The sequence below is a fragment of the Anastrepha obliqua genome, chromosome 2, assembly GCF_027943255.1.
Source record: "Anastrepha obliqua isolate idAnaObli1 chromosome 2, idAnaObli1_1.0, whole genome shotgun sequence".
NCBI lineage: Eukaryota > Metazoa > Arthropoda > Insecta > Diptera > Tephritidae > Anastrepha > Anastrepha obliqua.
In genome coordinates, this window is record NC_072893.1 from 26,349,545 (window position 1) to 26,369,128 (window position 19,584).

The window sequence follows — 19,584 nt, forward strand, 5'->3', positions numbered from 1 at the left end:
TGCTGGCCCAACGAATCGTTTCGGTACGAGCAGAGGAAAATCTGCTGGTGTCATCTGGGGCTAATAGAGGCTGCCCCAAAGGCGGTGTGCTGTCTCCATTGCTCTGGTGCATGGTAATCGATCCTCTACTCACCACCTTAAACGATTCGGGAGTCTACGCACAAGCATATGCGGACGATGTTGCTTGTTTGGTAACAGGCCCTTCGCTTATGAACATCTGCAGAAAAGTGCAGAAAACTCTACACTTGCCATCAAGCGTCGTACTTGTAGTGCTGCCAGAGTGGGAAGACTCAGAAAATGAGCCCGGCAAACACTGTTTTCGCATTTTTACGCATGGCTCCAGGACCGAGGATGGCTCCGGCTCTGGGGTCTACGTGGAATCCAGCGGGGCAAAACTGCACTTTGCTCTTGGAATGCATGCATCTGTGTTTCAAGCGGAGGTATATGCAGTTCAAGAAGCGGTGAACTTTGTTGTGGAAAAACGATGGAGAGGCAGATCTATATGTGTCTGCAGCGACAGCCAAGCTGCGCCCTCCAACCACATCAGGGCTAGTCAAGTGCTGTAAATCCAGGCCGAACTATGTCGGTAGACATAACAGCCTGATGCTAACATGGGTCGCGGGACACGTGGGTATCGCGGCTAACGAGACCTCTGACTCCTTAGCTAAGATGGGCTCTGAGGCCAACTTCTTTGGCCCAGAGCCCGTTTTGCCACTCCCTTCTGCGGCCATCACAGCCACGGTTAGCAAATGGGTAACTACCACCCACAAGCGAGCTTGGCAGGCTGAGCGAGGCTGCAGATGGACTAAACTAATGTTACCTGTCATGTCCGATCGACTGTCGCAAACCCTTCTGTCATTAAGCAGAGGGGAGTGCAGACGGCTGGTTGGACTGATGACGGGCCACTTTCTGTGGGCGAAGTAATGGAAAAGGTAGGCATCTCAAACAGTTTACTCTGCCCAGCTTGTGAAGAGGAGGATGAGACGGCGGACCACTTCCTGTGTGTCTGCCCCGCCTTCGCTCGAATCAGGTTTGAGGTCTTTGGCACTGATGTGTTAAGAAGCAACCATCTTGGCTCCTTGGCACCACAAGATCTACTCAGATTTCTTCGCAGATCGGGTAGATTTTAAGAAAATTAAAAGGGAATCCAAGTGTAGTGAAATGGGCTTAATTAATGTCTGAGTCCTGCACTTGCTAGTTGTCCCGACAAAAAAAAACAAAAAACAAAAAAAAAGACAAGTCGTTTGAAAATAGAAGAACCATAAATTTGTGTCGACTTGTTTTTAGCAAATTTTTCTAAAATCCCTTTCACCGTGGGAGTTAAATCTTTATAGATATGTAGTGGGTAGGCAACTAAGTCATTGCGGATTTCACTCATAGATGGCTTCAGTTGAATTTTTAGGTTTGCCGCCGTAGTACCAAGCTAAAACACATTTTGTTATTTGATAGTTGGCAATTAAGCTGTCAATCAATAAAAAACGGTTTTTTGAGCGGTTGCGTAGATTTGGCGTTCGTTGGAAAATGGAAAATCGAAAGCAACATTTTCGTCATATTTTGCTTTTTTATTTCCGCAAAGGGAAAACCGCATCGCAAGCTCATAAAAAGGTATGTGCTGTTTGTGGTGACGAAGTCTTAAAAGAACGGCAGTGTCAAAATTGGTTTGCCAAATTTCGTTTTGGTGATTTTTCACTCAAAGGTGAAAAACGCTCCGGTCGTCCAGTTGAAGTTGATGACGCCCTAATCAAGGCAATAATCGATTCGGTTCTTCACAGCACGACACGTGAGATTGAAGAGAAGAAGAATCATTTAAAACAACTTGGCTGTGTTCGAAAACTCGATACATGGGTTCCTCACGAACTGAAAGAAACGCATTTAACGCAATGCATTAACAGCTGCGATTTACTAAAGAAACGTAATGAAAACTAACCATTTTTAAAACGACTGATAACTGGCGATATAAAATGGGTTATTTACAACAATATTAAAAAAGCTTAAGCGTTTTTAAGATGAAAATTATATTACTTGGGAAATGCGCGAACACAACAATTGCCTGTAGACTACTTTCTATGACGCGGAAGTAAAATAGACTGCGAGCGCGTTCGGTGATACTTTACAAGTGACCTATTTTTGAATCCATGTTTTTATAGGATTTCTTAGCCTAAACTTAACTAACGGGCTATATATATAACTAGCAAACCCGGCCCCCTTCGCTGGGCACACTAAAATAGAATAGATATGGGTTAGAACAGAAAATATATGATTTTCATATTATTTATTTCTTTATTCTTTATTCAAGCGCTTTGGCATAAACAATATTTTTTGTTTTTCTATTTGTTTTTGAGTAAATATAAAATATAAATTGAAAATCAGGAAAAAAGAAGATTGTTTTTAAATTTCAAATCAACGCATATGAATAAACAATCGTCTTTTTTCCTGATCATCCATGAATTTTTCGTTTCAATTTGTATGTTTTATTAAGCATTGGAGCTTTTTTAACCATTATCCATTTATATTTTTCAAAAAAAAAACGAAAAAAAATTTTTTTTCCACGAACACATAATTTCATTCGGATTTCACATTAAATTCTCAAATTTCGTAAGAAATTATTCACTGTTCCAAAATCCACTCCAAAAAAATTCACAAACAATTTTTACATGTTGCACTTACGTTTTTTCCTTATGGCATCCAAATCAGAAGGAAATATTGACACATTGTAACTCACACTGTCAATTTGACAGTTCAGTTCCGCCCCAAGCGTTAAAAAAGTGAGCGACATTATGGCTGGTTCAAAAGAACGCTGTACCCGTTGCCAGTGCTCCGAATTACAACCAAACTTTACGAAGCCCATTTTCAATACTTACTTAACAATGTGCGTAAGTTTGGTTTAATTCCGTGCAAAGACACGGCGGGTCCACGTTTTGGCATATATTTCGATACCCTAGTCATCAATAGGTATGAAAATTACCCCGTATTAAAGCACTTATCAATGGCTTTTATTTGATACCCATATTGTACATACACAACCAAAGGTTACCCGGGTCCACGTTTTGACCTATATCTCGAGACCCCAGTCACGGAGCGGCATGCAAAATACTCTGTACTAAGGCATTCACCAACAGCTTCAATTTGATATCCATATTGTACAAACACATTCTAGGGTCCACGTTTTGGTCTCTACCTCGAGACCCTAGTCACGGAGCGGCATGAAAAGTACTCTGAACTAAAGCATTCACCAACAGCTTCCATTTGATACCCATATTGTACATACACGTCCGAAGGTTACCAGGGTCCACGTTTTGGTCTCTACCTCGAGACCCTAGTCACGGAGCGGCATGAAAAGTACTCTGAACTAAAGCATTCACCAACAGCTTCCATTTGATACCCATATTGTACATACACGTCCGAAGGTTACCCGGGTCCACGTTTTGACATATATCTCGAGCCCTATTTCCAAAATAAAATATAATCCATATTACTCGTGGATGATGTAGCTTTCGAATGGTCAAAGAATTTTTAAAATCGGTCCAGTGGTTTTTGAGCCTATTCATTACAAACAAACAAAGTTTTCCTCTTTATAATATTAGTATAGATAAGTAATTGGTGTTAGGGGTTGGAATGAAACCTTCCCTTTGAAAGAGATCTGTTACGCCAAATGGCGTTTCATTTATGTAGATAATTTTCGTCAATTATCAATTCAATTTTATAATAATTTAATTTTAATATAATTTAAGAACAAGTATTATCATCAAATTTGAATTCTATAACTGTTTCATTTAGCTGCAACCGTAAATTTAAATTTGCTGTTTATTTTAGTGCAGATAATGACACTATATATGTATAAGTACAGTAATCACATAACACAGCGTAAAATACATACAAGTTAACACGCTGCGGCACCCAACATATTGCATTCCCGCAGCCCACAGTGCGGCCGATTCCCAAAAAGCTGGCCAAAAGTCGAAAAAAAAGTTTCTAGATAGAGTTTTTTTGTCTTTGGGTTGGCTACAGTAATGCCTTGAGTAGTGAAAACCGTTCATAGCAACGTCCTGTACCCTAAGTATCCTCTGTATTTTCAGTCGCAACGTGGCCTTAGTTTGAGCATCGTATTACTGTCGATGAATAGTGAAAGTTGTACACATTTGATAGATTTTGTAATGGAGTAAATTGAACAAAACCAAATGGAACCATCTTCGGAAGGTTAGTAAAATACGAGAAATCTGTAGTACATATCAATGCCTCGACACAAAATTTTTAGCTGCAGCAATAGGTAGATACATTTTTTGCAATTTTTTTATAAAATTTGAGTTTTCAAACTGTATAGTAATACACAGCTGCTACCACTTGCTACCTTGCGACCCCGAAAACATATAAATTTACATGCATCTTGATTATGTTCTTGAATATACGCTATTTCACGTGAGGGGGTGGCCAATAGGGGTGGAAGGGGGTGGATTTTCAAAATTTTAAGATCAAATTCATAATCAGCGACCCCGACAACCCCCGAGTAAGAAATTTTGAATCAATTACTTAATTTTTTGAGTTTTTGGCCAGCTTTTCGGGAATCGGCCGCACTGTGCAGCCTACCGATACACGTGCCGCTGCATCGCTGTTATTCTATAATACAACCCAACAACCTAAGTCAAGGCCAATTGCATATCAAGTACCACGTACTAATGCTTACGCAATAAGAACAGAGCAAGACGTAGCGTCAGCAAATTATGTTTCACACGATTGTGAAATATAATACTTGCACATGCCATGCCACCAGTGCATGCCGACCGTGGGAAGCTAGGGGCGGTGCCAGCGTACCAAGACACGGCGCTCCTGAAGACAGCAGAACGACCAAGACCTATAAAGGCCTGCAGCGCACATCAAGGGGAGTTGCGTGGTGGACACTAACTCTAGTTGTAACGTTTGATTATCTGTATAGTTAATAAACTTTGTAATTGTAACTTTCATCCTTAAGTGTTTGATTTGCAGGGCAAGTTGGCCCTTTAATTTTTTTAAGTGTATTGGACTGAAAGTCCTTTTCTTACATAATACATATTTACTTTAATTATATATATAGCCCGTTAGTTAAGTTTAGGCTAAGAAATCCTATAAAAACATGAATTCAAAAATAAAGAGGTCACTTGTAAAGTATCACCGAACGCGCTCGCGTTCTATTTTACTTCCGCGTGATAGAAAGTAGTCAACAGGCAATTGTTATATTCGCGCATTCCCCCCAAAATAACTTTATCTTAAAAACGCTTAAGATTTCAAGAACATTATTGTCTTTGGTGGTATTTAGTTACAATTTTACTAATACTATTTTGTTTTTTTTTTCTACAATATAAATTTATATTATTATATTTTATTTTATATTACAGTACGAGCAAGATCTGTGGGTGTTTTGCGCTTTAGTCTTCTTGGTTTAAGTTCCATTTCCGCTATCAGTCTCATCTCATGGTTTTTGTGCTCTAATAGTCGCAAGATGTGCTTACTGCTGCTTCTTTTTACTGCTTCAGTGACAGTGTCTATGCCGAGGTCGCGGTGAACATCGTCATTTTTTATGTACCAATTTGCGTTTGTGATTGTCCTTAGCATCTTAGATTGACTTCTCTGAATGATATGTACGTTTGATTTACTGGCAGTCCCCCAAATTTCTAGTCCGTAGGTCCATGTCGGTCTGATTATTGATTTGTATATCATTTGTTTATTAAATAAGCTGAGGGTTGATTGTTTTCCTAGTAGCCAGTAGAGTTGTCGGAATTTGTTTTTCATCTCGTTTCTCTTGTTCAGTATGTGTTTTTTTCCATGTGAGTCTTGAGTCAATCGTTATGCACAAATATTTTTCACTTGAGTGTATTTTTATGTCTTCTCCGTGTATTTGGATTGGATGTCTTGGAGATTTTGTCTTCGCGTGTATTACATGTTGTGTTTTGTCTTTATTGACCTCAATGCCCCATTTTTCAAAGAATTGTGTTGTAGCTGATAGCGTATCTTGCAGTGTTTTTAATGCTCTTCTTCATTGTGTCGTCTGCAAATGTAGCTATCATTGCTCCTCGAGTAGTTGGCTTTGGTATATCTGTTGTGTATACTAAGTATAGTATGGCGCCCAGTACGCATCCTTGAGGTACTCCAGCAGACGCGGCAAGATAACAGAGCACTCATCGTCATATTTTATGAAGAACTGTCTGTCAGTCATGTAGCTTTTAAGAATATTACATATGTTAAGCGGTAAAATGGTTTTTAGCTTATATAGAAGTCCTTTGTGCCATACTCTGTCAAAAGCTTTCGCGATTTCCAAATACACGGCAATGCAATATTTCTTCTTATCGAAGTCGTCTGTAATTTTGTTGACTACTCTGTGAATCTGTTGCACAGTTGAATGTTGTTTTCGGAAACCGAACTGGTGTGAGGGGATGGCGTCTTTTTGTTTTAGAATCGGGTCAATTCTGTCAAGCAGTATTTTCTCAAACAGTTTAGAGAGGATGGGCAGCAGAGGATGGCAGCAGTGGTCTGCTTTCTCAATTGTGTTCGGCAGCTCAATGTCTTTATTGTCCATGTTATTTGTAAATATTGTTTTAAAGTGGTCAGCTAATGTTTCAGTCTTTTCTTTGCATGTTCTAGCCTATGTGTTGGAATTTGTTTTTATTGGAGGCTTGTGTATGGTTGTTTTAGTGAGTATTTTGGTTGCTTTCCATAGGGAATAGTTGGTAGCTGTAGTTGTTTCGAGGCTGCTAAGGTACTTCTTCAGTTGATTGTCATTATGTTCTTGGAGAATTTTTTTGAGTTCATTTGATGATTTGTTTAGTTTAGTTTTATCGGCTGGGTGTGTGGAGCGTTGCCAGTCTTTCCTGAGTTTGCGATTTTGTTTGATTTTGTCTAAAATAAAAGCAGGGATTTTCTTAGTTATTAATGTTTCTAATATTGGTGTCGATTGTGTTACTGCTTTTATTATGTTATCGTTTAAGTATACGATTGCATTGTCCAGTTCGGAGGAGGATTTCAAAGAGACTCGAGTTTCCATGTTTTCTTTTATGACACCTCGAAATATATTCCAGTTCGTCTTATGGTTATATAGCGAGGTGATGGCTTTTCTAACAGGTCTATCCTGGAGCGTTATTATTAATGGTGAGTGGTCTGATGATAAGTCAAGGCTTGATCTTATTGGAATGTTTTCATGAATCAGGTTTTTCGTAATACAGAAGTCGATTAAGTCAGGAAGTTTTTTAGTGTCAGTTGGCCAATACGTCGGTGCTCCTGTGCTTAATATGCTGTTGTTATTTGCCTTAATGGCCTCATATAGGTGTCTTCCTTTCGTGGTGGTTATCCTAGATCCCCATGTTACGTGCTTAGCATTGTAGTCTCCCCCTGCTAGGTATCGATTTCCAACTTATTTAAGATAATCAAGGTATTGTTTTGTGTTATTATACTTGGGTGGACAATAAACAGCTGATATATTTATTGGGCCAGTCAAAGTGTTGATGCAGACTGTAGTCGCCTGTATATGTTCGGCTTTATAGCCATCCATTTCTACGTATTTTATTGCTCTTTTTATTATGATAGCTGTGCCTCCATGAGCTTTGTAGTCAGGGTGATTTGTATAATAAATATCGAAGTTTGGTATGTTTATATAGATATTCTCAGTGGTATGCGTTTCGGCAATGAGCATGATATCAATTGCATTGTCGGTTAAAAATATTTTCAGCTCTAGTAAGTGGCGGTATATTCGTTTTTAAAGAAACACCCAAAAAAACACCATTTCAAATGAGGCGAGTGCCTTAACCCTCCTTAAACATTTTAAATTTTTCTTGAACACCCTGTATGCGCATAATATTTTTCTATAGGCAGGTACATTAATACATCCATACGCAAGTTCAATAAAATATTTATATAAATTTACTTTGATCAGTTCTCACTAAAATATGTGAATTCTCCAAAAATTCTCCGAGTCTTATCGCTAAAAATTTACCTATAAGAATGAACTGCGAGCGACGGCACCAGTTGAGGCAGCAAGGAGCAGCTGCACAGATGCAAACAGAAAAGTTTATATTCGCAAAGTGAAAAAATTGTGTACATTGCATCAACTAATTTTTTTACGAATTCAATTGAATGAAAAATTAAATATTTTTATCAACAAATAAATACAAAATTTATATGAGAATCTTGCTTGAAGCAAAAACAGAGTTCAGTTGAAATTTTCCGGGATAAATGCATAGAAGTGCCGGCTTTAAGCTGCAAAAAAGTGCACACAGGTTTAAATACACAAATACATATATACATACGTGAAATTGTGAGCAAACCATAAGGACATTTTAGCTTCCAAACCTTTCAAATAGCCTGATTAATATGATGTTGGTGATTATTTTATTTGCTTGCTTGGCACTCGGAGGAGCAGCTCAATTAAAAGGTGAGTAAATAACACAGCGCCGCAAAATTTTACATTTATTTGTGCGACTAAGATAACTTTAGTGCTTTCGAGTGAAATTTTGTGAGCTTCGTGTGCATCTGCTTTACGTTTTTGAAATATTACAAAGTGCTTGAGGACCCAACATATTCAAGAAATCTTATTTACATAAAAATGTGCCCATAATTATGAAAGTGGCCTCTGTCAAAATTTAAAAAAAAAAAAAATAGTTTATCACTTATTTCACATCCACACTATCTTAAACTATTGGGTTGGCAACTAAGTAATTGCCTAACCTTTGTGCATTTTCTGCAATATAAAACTTGAAGCATTCGTTATCTGGACGAAAATGAAAAGCATCGCCAACAAAAAAAATAATGTGATTGTTAAGGTCTGAACTAAAGAATTCACCAGTCTCGAGGCGCTGAAAAAGCCATTGTCCGCGAGTGGGCCGAAATACCTGCAAGTCACATTCGGGTAGCTTTCGATTCGTTTCCGAAGCGTCTCAAGGCCATAGTCAAGGCAAAAGGTGGTCATATCGAGCAAAAGTAAATCGATTCTAGGTTTTGTATTATTTTCACACATTTTTTACTTTGAATTGAATAAAAGTAATATTCCAAACTAAATTTATGGCCCATTTAATTGGTTACACTTCGAGTGACGGACCCTGTATGTACATACATATCGGCCAAGTTGTTTCGCTGCTTCTTTATATGTAATACTATATAACAGAAGCGTTCTTCTTCGTCGGAGACGTCTAACCACCGTCCTCGTCAGTCCGCTAAATAGAATTTCTTCAGTACTACCGTGAGTTGTTTCATTGAGAGAAGATCGCTTGTGATCGGATATCTGCATCTTATTTGCTCACGATTCTCCACTCTCACGTGCCTTGTTTTTGCATCAACGCTATTTAGCTCTCTCCATTATTAACAAAAATATGTTTGAGAGTTTTTTACAAGTGACAATCAGCTTATTCCGTGTGCCATAAAATATTTCGTTTCATCTTCGTTTGCACCAAAATTTATCGCTTGTCCAATTAGACAAAATAAAAAGGTTGCATGTGTTGAGTGCAATGATACCAACTGCGTGCTGAAAGATTACGGACTGTAGCTTGAATTATATTCTCCCACGTCATATTAATTAATTTAATTAATTTAATTAATTTAATTAATTTAATTAAATGCATTCTTCAATAAGGATTTTCATTGTTGAAAGCCTGAAAATGTGCTTCACAATTCCGAATGAGCTGAACAGTTTTGGGAGAATACCAAATTTAGGCAAAGCGACATAGCGAATGATCTCGTAAAGCACTCTAGTGCCGCTGGACTTAAAATCAATGCAAAGAAAACCAAATATTTGACAGTACCCGCGAACGATGCATTCTACAAATATCGGAGAGGAAGATATTGAAAATGTAAATGTTTTTCAATACCTTGGAAGCCAATTCACTGCGGAAAGCGGATGCAAAAAGGATGTTTCTACAAGATTGCAAAAAGCAAGAGGTGCATTTGGAAATCTTCGTCCCGTGTGGCGTGCAAACAAATGCACGTCAGAACAAGAACACGCATTTTCAACTCCAATCCAATCAGTGCTGCTCTACGCCTGTGAAACACGGCGTCTGTCTGCGGAAATTGTACAGAAGCTTCAAGTGTTCGTGAACCGCTGCTTGAGACGCATTCTACGTATCTGGTGGCCAGACAACTGGATATCTAACACCGAATTGCATAGGCGATGCCGTCAAAAACCAATCGCAACAGAAATAAGAGATCGTAAATGGAGACGGCTTGGCCATACCCTACGGAAAGGGGGCACTGAAATCAGCAGATAAGCGCTTGACTGGAACCCCCAAGCACAGTGCAGAATTGGCAGACCTAGGGGCTGCGATCGAAGAGGAATACAAAGCTGTGGACAAAACAATTACCTCACAGCAAGTCAAAAATATATCCGGGAATCGCACAAAATGAAAAAAAGTTTACTTTCGCCCTATGCTCCGCAACGGAGACGAAGAAATGATGATGGTGATGATGACATAGTGGGTAACTTTAATATTCGGACCATATAATACTATCCTAAATTTGAATTACAAAAATTTATGCAAAATATTGAATTGCTATAAGCAAAATTAGAAAATATGTTTGAATATATTAAGGCAGAACTTGAAACAGTCAGCAAAAAATGGGTAGTATGCCTAGTTTTGTACAGTCAAGAGAATGACTGCTCTATAATTGGCCAAAAGTTATTGCTATCCTTCCCCATTTACCCGATTTAAACCCTATAGAGACTAGTGGCACGAGTTGGAGCGGGGCGTGCATCAGCGACCAGTTTCTTATGCCAGTGAACTAAAAGAAAGCTTTGAGGAAGAGTGGGCGAAAATCGTGTCAGATAATGCGCAGAGTGATTTTTTAAGAGCTATAGGAAAGTTTTTCAAAAAACCACACGTAAAATGCATGAAATTTTTATTTAAATCGATAGTACAGTCCATAAAATTTAATGTTTGAAGATTATTTCAAGCAAATGTTGACCGCGACTGCGCTTCAACTGGTCCATCCGCTTAGTCCAATTTTGGCATACTTTTTCCAATGTTTCGGCCGGTATCTCACATATAAATGCTTTAATGTTGTCTTCCAATGCGTTAATTGAAGCAGGCTTGTTTGAATAGACATGAGCTTTAACATAGCCCCACAAAAAACAATCTAAAGGCGTTATATCGCACGATCTGGGTGGTCAATTGACAGGTCCCGAATGTGAAATAAAATGTTCACCGAACTCGCCTCTCAACAAGTCCATTGTTACGCGTGCTGTGTGGTATGTGGCACCTTCTTGCTGAAACCACATGTCATGCAAGTCAAGTTCTTGCATTTTAGGCAACAAAAAGTTAGATATCATTTCACGGTAGCGCTCACCATTCACAGTTACGTTACGATTCGCAGCACCTTTGAAGAAGTACGGTCCAGTGATGCCTCCAGCCCATAAACCGCAACAAACTGTGACCTTTTCTGGATACATTGGTAGCTCTTGCAATTCTCCTGGCTGATCTTCACTCCAAAATCGATAATTCTGATTGATCCAAAAATGAGCTTCGTCGCTGAACACAATTTTTCGATAAAAAAGTGGATCTTTGACCAACTTTCCAACAGTCCATTCACCAAAAATTCTGCGTTGCGGTAGGTCGTTCGGCTTCAATTCTTGCACCAGCTGTATTTGGAAAGGCTTCACACCTAAATTCTTTCGCAAAATTTTCCACGTTGTTGAGTAACAGAGGCTCAATTGCTGCGAACGGCGACGAATCGATAATTGATGGTCATCGTTAACACTGGCCGATACAGGTGCGATATTTTCTTCAATTCGCACTCTACGTAAGAGAAGATGTTTGACAGTGAAACAAAACACGAAACGTGCGTCAGCGGTTTAAACCAACTGTTTAAAAAAAACACCAGTCTAACGGTTAGACGCGATAGAAGTGAAACCTTCCGTAAAACAAACTGAGAGAGAATAAGACGAAAGCAGCATTAGGAGCGGGATAATTATAGGTTCATTATAATATTGCTATAAAGTTCATATTTTATTTTCTTCATTTTATTGTTATTCATCCTCAATGTTGTCAATTTCAACAAATGATACGAGTGGCTTATGAAAGCTAAAATATGATACAAATGCTTTGGTTTCGATGTTGTCAACATGTCTTTGAAATACCGCGTCAACGGTTGTTTTTGATCGTGTTGTCGATTCAGTGCGATTGTTACACATTTTTAAATTGAATGTTGTATTGAGAACGTCAATTAAAGGAACCGCTGTGTCCAATGCAAAATTTACGTTAAAATCGCCACTTAAAATCATTGGAACTTTATTGTAATCTTTTCTAAATATCCGCGATACTTCTGGTGTATACTTTATTAAATTTTCGTGAATGAATTCCGTGATGCTATTTATTGATTTTTTTTTCTGTCGATATTCACAACACTTTTCTGCATTATTTTTCGGCATAATTGCGGTAAATATTTAAAAATGAAAATATTTACGAATATAAAAATACACACGCGGTTGCTATTATGAGCGTCCCCAGCAAAACCTGCGTGACCGAAACTCTAACACAATTACATTTTTTTGAATGTTATTATACAAACACATATGCACGCAGGTTTTGCTGGGGCGTGACCGAAACTCTAACACAATTACACATATGCACTCGTATTTGTTTGAAAATTTTTTTTTTTTTTTTTGGTTCTCCGTCACCTTTGGAAAATGTGTAAACAGTAAGCAAACTTTATTCATATATTTTTCCTCATTTTTGCATCAGTAAAATTAAACAAACGCCGTAGCCGAATGGGTTGGTGCGTGACTACTATTCAGAATTCACAGAGAGAACGTCAGTTCGAATCTCGGTGAAAACACCAAAATTAAGGAAAACTATTTTTCTAATAGCGCTCACCCCTCAGCAGGCAATGGCAAAACACCGAGTGTATTTCTGCCATGAAAAAAAGCTCCTCATAAACATATCATAAAATAAAATAAAATATCTGTTTAAAAAAAATTTTTTTCTTGTGATTCGAACCAAGAATTTTGGATCGGAAGCTCACATTGCTAGCCGATCGGCTATCGCGCCATGCTGTCGGCGCTGGCCTAAAAGTTATTTAGTTCGTCGCTACGTGTATATGTAATATTCGTAGCCAAGAGTGTCGCTTTTTTCGTTTCACTTTTTCTCAAATCACTCCCAACGATTCTAAAGAAGTTTTCACTTCAAAAGTAATAGCTAAAAAATCACCCTTTATGTTTTCATGGCTCGGAGCATAGGATAATAGGAATGAATAAAGATCAAGCGTCAACGTTGGCAGGATTATGTCGACCGAATAGAAAGAAACGCTTGGGCTCTGGAAGTATTTGATGCGTTACCAGCTGTTGCTACCAGATGAAGCCCTTCTCTGTGTTGGAAAGATCAGGTGGAGAAGAACTTGGCTTCACTTGGTGTTTCCAACTGGCGTCGGTTAGTACGAGAAAGAAACGACTGGCGCGCTTTGTTAAACTCGGCCAAACTCGCGTAAGCGGTTATCGCGGCAGTCTAGAAGAAGGAGAAGCCCGCACTGAACGAAATACGTTTGTTTTGCGCTTTTTGTAAGCCAAATATTAACGGTATTTTTGAGCCACTTCAAGCGTTCACTTTATTATACTAAAAGCTACCGGGTTATAAACTGCATAACTGAAAATTTTCTTCGGATTCTGAAAAGAAGTTGGATATTTTGATGAAAAAAAAAATTCACAATGACACTTTTTTTTTCTGTTGGGCAGAACGCACTTAAATTCCATTTGTTTTTGTATTTTAGAAACTGACGCATGTGAAACGGAACACTATAAGGGAAATTGTGCTGTCAGCCGAAATTGTCCGCAACTATCCGATTCTATGAACGCAATGGGTCTCACCCATAACGATATTGGCCATTGTGATTTTACTGAATTTGAGGAGATTATTTGTTGTCCGTAAGTATTTATGAACTAAATAAGTGATGAGCTTTTCCTCCAGCAGCTTTGGTTTCCATGCACTCTGCTAAAAAAAAAAATATAAAAAATATTATTTTTAGGAACAGTGCAGTAACCAGTACCACTACAGCAAAGCCGTCGGATATTACTACCACAGCACCACTGCCAGGGTTTGTTTTCTTTGCATTAAAGAAAAGATATTTCTTAGCATAAAATTTAAAAAATATATATCTTTTTTTACAATTTGCTTTGCAGCAACATGACGTCACGTACATGCAATATCGATCGCCCGGCTGATCGTGGTGGGTATAGCGTGAAAATCATTATAGTGGCAGTAATTATAAAGTTAAAAAAATATTAAAAATTTCAGCATGCAGGAATATTGAAATGGCTCTGATGCCAAGCTCAATAAATCATATAATTGGAGGCACAGAATATCCGCATATGGCGAAAATTGTTTATGACGACAAAGATATGGTTTGTGGTGGGACGTTGATTGATAAACGTTTCGTTCTTACTGCGGCGCATTGCATAACACGGAGGGGCATGAAACCTATAAAAGTTATTTTGGGTGTTACTGACTTCAATGATACAGAGCAATGGCAAGGCCGACTGGAGATAGATATCAAAGTGAGTAATATGAATACATATCCATATACAGAAGGTGGCACAAAATTAATCACCCTATCGGAAGATTTATAATTTTTGCAATTTGTGAACGAGGCAACTACAGTAAACAAATAGACAAAAAATGGAGCGCGCGTAAAACTCAAAATAAAGATTATCATAATTTATAATTATTTTTTTTTGTATTAAGTAAAAGTGTTATTTTTTTTCTTTGTTCATTCCTCTCGGGAGCATTGGGCCTCGATAAGATGTTTTGCGTTGGTTTCGTTAATCTATTTGATTTCTGACAGTGTAGATGATTAGCTTTGCCGCTAGGTAGGTAGGTGGGGTGGCTGTCGCAATGACACACTTAGACTATTCATAGATCCATTGGAAACTGGGAACAGGAACTTATCCTCACCCTGTGGGTTCCTTTTCAAACCATCCGGTAGCTTTAATAAACGAGCAAAGTTTCGTTAGTTTTAGATGCGCTATGTCCGCTTCTTCTTCTTTCATAGCGTACGTCAAAGCTTCCTCCAAAATGCTCCTCCAAAGCGGTCTATCTTGAGCTGTTGCTCCGTAGTTACGTATTCCCAGCTTCTTAAGATCGTGTTCCACTGCGTCTATCCAACGGTTCCTCGGTCTGCCTTTGGACTCCACGCCCATTAGCTTTCCTGTCAAGGCTTTCTTCACGGTACAGTCAACAGGCATACGGATCACATAACCTAGCCATCTTATGTGCTGCGCTTTAACAAAACGCACAGCTGTCTCGTTCTGAGTTAGATCGTTCAGTTCCGAGTTCAATTGGATTCTATAGGTACCATCATCCATTCTTATAGGACCAAAGATCTTTCTTAAAATTTTTCTTTCCGTGCTAGCAATCGGCGCGCAGTCATCAACCTTAAGAGTCCATACCTCACAACCATATGTTAGGATTGGTCGAATAAGTGTCTTGTACATAGTGAACTTTGTAGCTTTAGACAAAAGTTGGGACTTGAACAAGTTAAGGTGGGCGTATAACACTTTGTTGGCGGCGTTGATGAGATCCCTGACGACGATGCGAACATAATGTCCGCAACATCAATTAAAAATGCCATGCCAAGAGTGCGAAACCTCCTTGTCGCTAAGTTTTCACACTCACATAAAACGTGCCTGACTGTTTCCTCTTCTTCTGAATTTAGACAGCTTCTACAGAAATCGAAGTACGGGAGTCCTAACCTTCTAGCGAGGCTGCCTATCAGACAGTGACCAGTTAATACCCCTATCATTTTTCTTATAGATTCTCTGTTAAATCTTAGCAAGATTTTCGATCGACCGCTGTTCCATTTCGGCCATGTCTGTCTGCTTAGTTCGCATGTGTAGAGGTTTTGCCAACTTACCATATTGATGGTTTCCCTTTCTATAAGTATTTTACAAGTGGGCATAGGTATCAGCGTCTTATCCGCTTGGAAAACAAGCGTTGTACCAATTCGACCAAGTTTATCTGCCTTGCAGTTCCCTGCTACATATATGCCTGTGTCCTGGCACCAAATAAGGTGTATTTTGTAGTATTTTGATATGTCCTTTACAAGTTTAAAACATTCTATGACTGTTTTAGACGAGTGTGTTTTAGATCCAAGCACTTTTATTGTCGCTGGACTGTCTGAGTATATGAATACTTCATTTGTGGATAATACTCTCGTTTTTATTACAGTAAGTCCCTCTTTTATGGCAGTGACTTCCGCCTGCAAAACACTGCAATGATCAGGTAGACGAAATGATTGGCGAGCTCCGAGTTTACCGGAGTAAACCCCTCCACCTACTCTGTTATATAGTGTTGAACCATCTGTATAGATGTTTATATCATTTCGCTACCACCCTTCCTATTTGGAAGGAAATGCTGTGACGAAGGATTTATCTAAATTGATATCCTTGGTCTTACAGAAATCCGTTGTACCAGGAATGCAGGGGAATTTTTCTAAAATTCAAGAGTGTCCTCTCTGCTTTATTCTGAGTATACCGATTTCGCTTAATCTGAGAGCAGCCTTGGCAGCTGTTTGCTTGCCGAAATGCTCTATTGATAATAGGTTAAGCATAATGTGTAGTGCCTCTGTGGGTGTGGTTCTCAGTGCCCCGCAGATGCAAAGACTGGCCATTCTTTGTACATGTACCATGGTTATTTATATATAACTTATCTAAAACCGGCCCCATTATTGTATAATGTATGTTAGGATTGGTCTTACAATAGCTGTGTATAGCCAATATACGATAGATGGGGAAGGACCCCAACTTAGTCCTATTTGCGGCTTACAAGAGCAGAGTGCTATTGTTGCACTTTTTACTCTACCTTCGACATTTGATTTCCATGTTAGCTTTCTGTTTAGTATAAGACCTAACGAGCGGGCCTCATCACTAAATGACAAAGCCGTTCCATCTAGAGTCGGAGGAGTTATTCTTGGAATTCTATGTTTCCTGGTAAATAAGATCAGTTCGGTTTTGTTGGGGTTGACGCTTAGCCCATTTGATCTTGACCAGTTCTCAACCATGTTTAGTAAATCTTGCATGATTTCACAAAGTGTATTGGGAAATTTCCCTCTTACAACCATTGCAACATCATCCACATAAGCTACGATGTGTTGTCCTCTCTCTTCTAGGCTCTTTAGCAAGAAGTTTATTGCCAGCACTCAGAGGAGAGGAGACATCACACCGCCTTGAGGTGTTTTTCTACTGACTCTTTTCCTGATCGTCGTGGCCTCTAAGGTTGCGATCACAAATCTGCTCATTAGCATGTTTTTGATGAACTCAACTAAAGCCCCGGAGATAGCCTGCCGCTTTCAGTCCTAAATAGTGCGAATGCCCACCTGTCGTTGCTTAGGAACAACGTCGTCTTACTGCTTGAAGCGCCATCTGTGTTTCACATTTTTCTGCCAGAAGGAGCGCACAGATGGTTGAGGACTTCGCTAAATTTGGAGTGTCTGCGCTATTAAAAAGTGTTGATTGGTTCGTATAAGTTGTGATTCTTCAAGAATCCAACTAGCGGTTCCGCACCATTTTTTTGCCACATCCTCGTTATTAAAAAGTGTTATACAAAAACAAAATTGGATGATCAATTTTGCGCCCCCTTGCATGTAGTCAAACAAACTATTTTTCTCACATGATTTGTTTCATTTTCTTCAATTTCATAATAGGCAACCTACGTGCCACAGAACTATTCGAGTTTTTCTTATTACTTCGACATTGGATTAATTGAATTGGCCAGAGATGCCGATTTTAGTGTTAAGGTTTATCCAACATGCCTGCATACTGATCCAACTGATTTGCCCGAAAACACGGAAATAATTGAGACTGGTTGGGGACGCACCGAAAGTAACAGTACGCATATGAAATTTTATTATTAAGCGAATGCATTTTAACTTTTTTCCTACGTAGATCTATCAAAACACTTAATGGCGGCCAAAATGAATCTGATACCGCTGCCAAAATGCAACGCAGAATTCAAAAATTACATTGATCGTCGCTTACGCCATGGGATTGATGAGACACAGCTGTGTGCTCTGGCGCCAGGGAAAGATGCCTGTTGGGGCAACTCTGGTGGGCCACTGCAGATAATTAAAGAGAAAGCCTACAATAACTACAGAGTGGTGGGTGTAGTTTCATTTGGCGGAAATTGTAGAAATTTACCGGGTATTTATACCAGTGTGGCAAAATTTTTGGATTTTATTGAAAGTATTGTATGGCCTGAAGGATGATGGACGATAAACGAGCTGACCTGACCCTAAATTAGAAATACAATTTTATTAAAAATTATAAGGAAATGTTTTTCTCTTAAGCGCTTGCCTTCAGTGCGAAGCTGTGACTGCCGACAAAAATCGAAAAATTTATTATTTTGTATGTAACATAATCGAATTTATTGTCATTTAAAAAGAAATGTATTAAATATTAAAATTCTGTTAATATAAGGTGAAGTCCAAAATAAGCACGACTTGCATATTAAAAATGTTTTTGATGACGCCATCTTTTTAATGCTTTAGTGCGGTGGAAGTTGCATCCCCAGCTGACTTTCAGTGAAAGCTTAGTGACATTCAGTACAGTGGAAGCGAAATTATTGCGTCTAAGGTGTCAGTATGTTTGTGTGATCGGTACAAAAATGAGCTTCGAGCAAAGAGCTAAATCAAATTTTGTTTTAAAATCGGTAAATCGTTTACCGAAGCATTTGAATTGATGCAAAAAGTGTATGGCGGTGATTGTCTATTTCGTGCCAGACTTTATGAGTGCTTTACACGTTTCAGAGATGGTTGTGAGGACATAAATGACAATGAACGGGTCGCCCAAAATCAGTAATCACCGAAAACTCCAACGAAATTGTTCGTAAATTTAACAAAAATGAACCGAAACCATCGTTGAAATTCATGGGATCGGAATTGAATATCTCCATAACATCGATTTTTCGCATTTTAGATGATCATTTGTGCTTACGAAAGGTCTGTGCACGTTTCATTCCGCACAAGATAACTGAAGGCCGAAAATTGCTCAGAATTCAACATTCGAAAAGCCTCATTAAAGAGGCGAGAAAAGACGAGAACTTCCTTCACAACATTGTAACTGGTGATGAAACGTGGTGCTTCCAACATGAACCTGCAACTATGCTTCAAAGTGCCGAATACAAGGCCACAGACGAGCCACCACCCAAAAAATCGCATTTGGAGAAGTCAAAAATAAATTCGATGCTCATTTGTTTTTTCGATTCCAAGGGAATTGTCCACAAGCAATTCGTGCCAACGGGCCAAACCGTCAATTCAATTTTCTATCTTGGTGTTTTCAATTTGAAGCATTTGTTGTGAATACCGCGAAGGAGGAAGCTGGCGCTTATCGTATGATAATGCACCATCTCATCGATCTACTCGTGTGACTGATTTTTTTACTAGAAATCGCATTTTAACCATCAATCACTTAACGTATTCGCCTGATATGGCTCCCTGTGACTTCTACCTTTTCGAAAAATTGCATTTGGCCACGAAAGGAAAACGTTTTATGTCCGTAGAGACCACCCAAAAGGCTTGTAACGACATCCTGGAGGACATTCCGGTCAATGACCTGAAACTTTCTGTCGAAAAGCTTTTAGATCTTGCAAACCA

At 38.8% G+C, this 19,584-nt stretch overlaps 1 protein-coding gene across 1 annotated transcript; it reads left to right on the forward strand.

Moving 5' to 3' along the window:
- The first annotated feature begins 8,011 nt into the window (after positions 1-8,011).
- Positions 8,012-18,317, forward strand: LOC129238061 (serine protease persephone-like). The gene is made up of 7 exons (XM_054873101.1): positions 8,012-8,395; positions 13,711-13,864; positions 13,966-14,034; positions 14,120-14,166; positions 14,235-14,494; positions 17,638-17,821; positions 17,879-18,317. Exons 1-7 carry the CDS (start codon positions 8,335-8,337, stop codon positions 18,196-18,198), a joined length of 1,095 nt encoding a protein of 364 aa, XP_054729076.1. The 5' UTR covers positions 8,012-8,334; the 3' UTR covers positions 18,199-18,317.
- Positions 18,318-19,584: the final 1,267 nt, after the last annotated feature.

Coding starts and splice junctions, on each gene's coding strand:
- LOC129238061 (XM_054873101.1), top strand. CDS start 8,335: ATGATGTTGGTGATTATTTTATTTGCTTGCTTGGCACTCGGAGGAGCA. Junction 14,035..14,119: donor ACCACAGCACCACTGCCAGG/GTTTGTTTTCTT, acceptor TTTGCTTTGCAG/CAACATGACGTCACGTACAT. Junction 17,822..17,878: donor GGGACGCACCGAAAGTAACA/GTACGCATATGA, acceptor TTTCCTACGTAG/ATCTATCAAAACACTTAATG.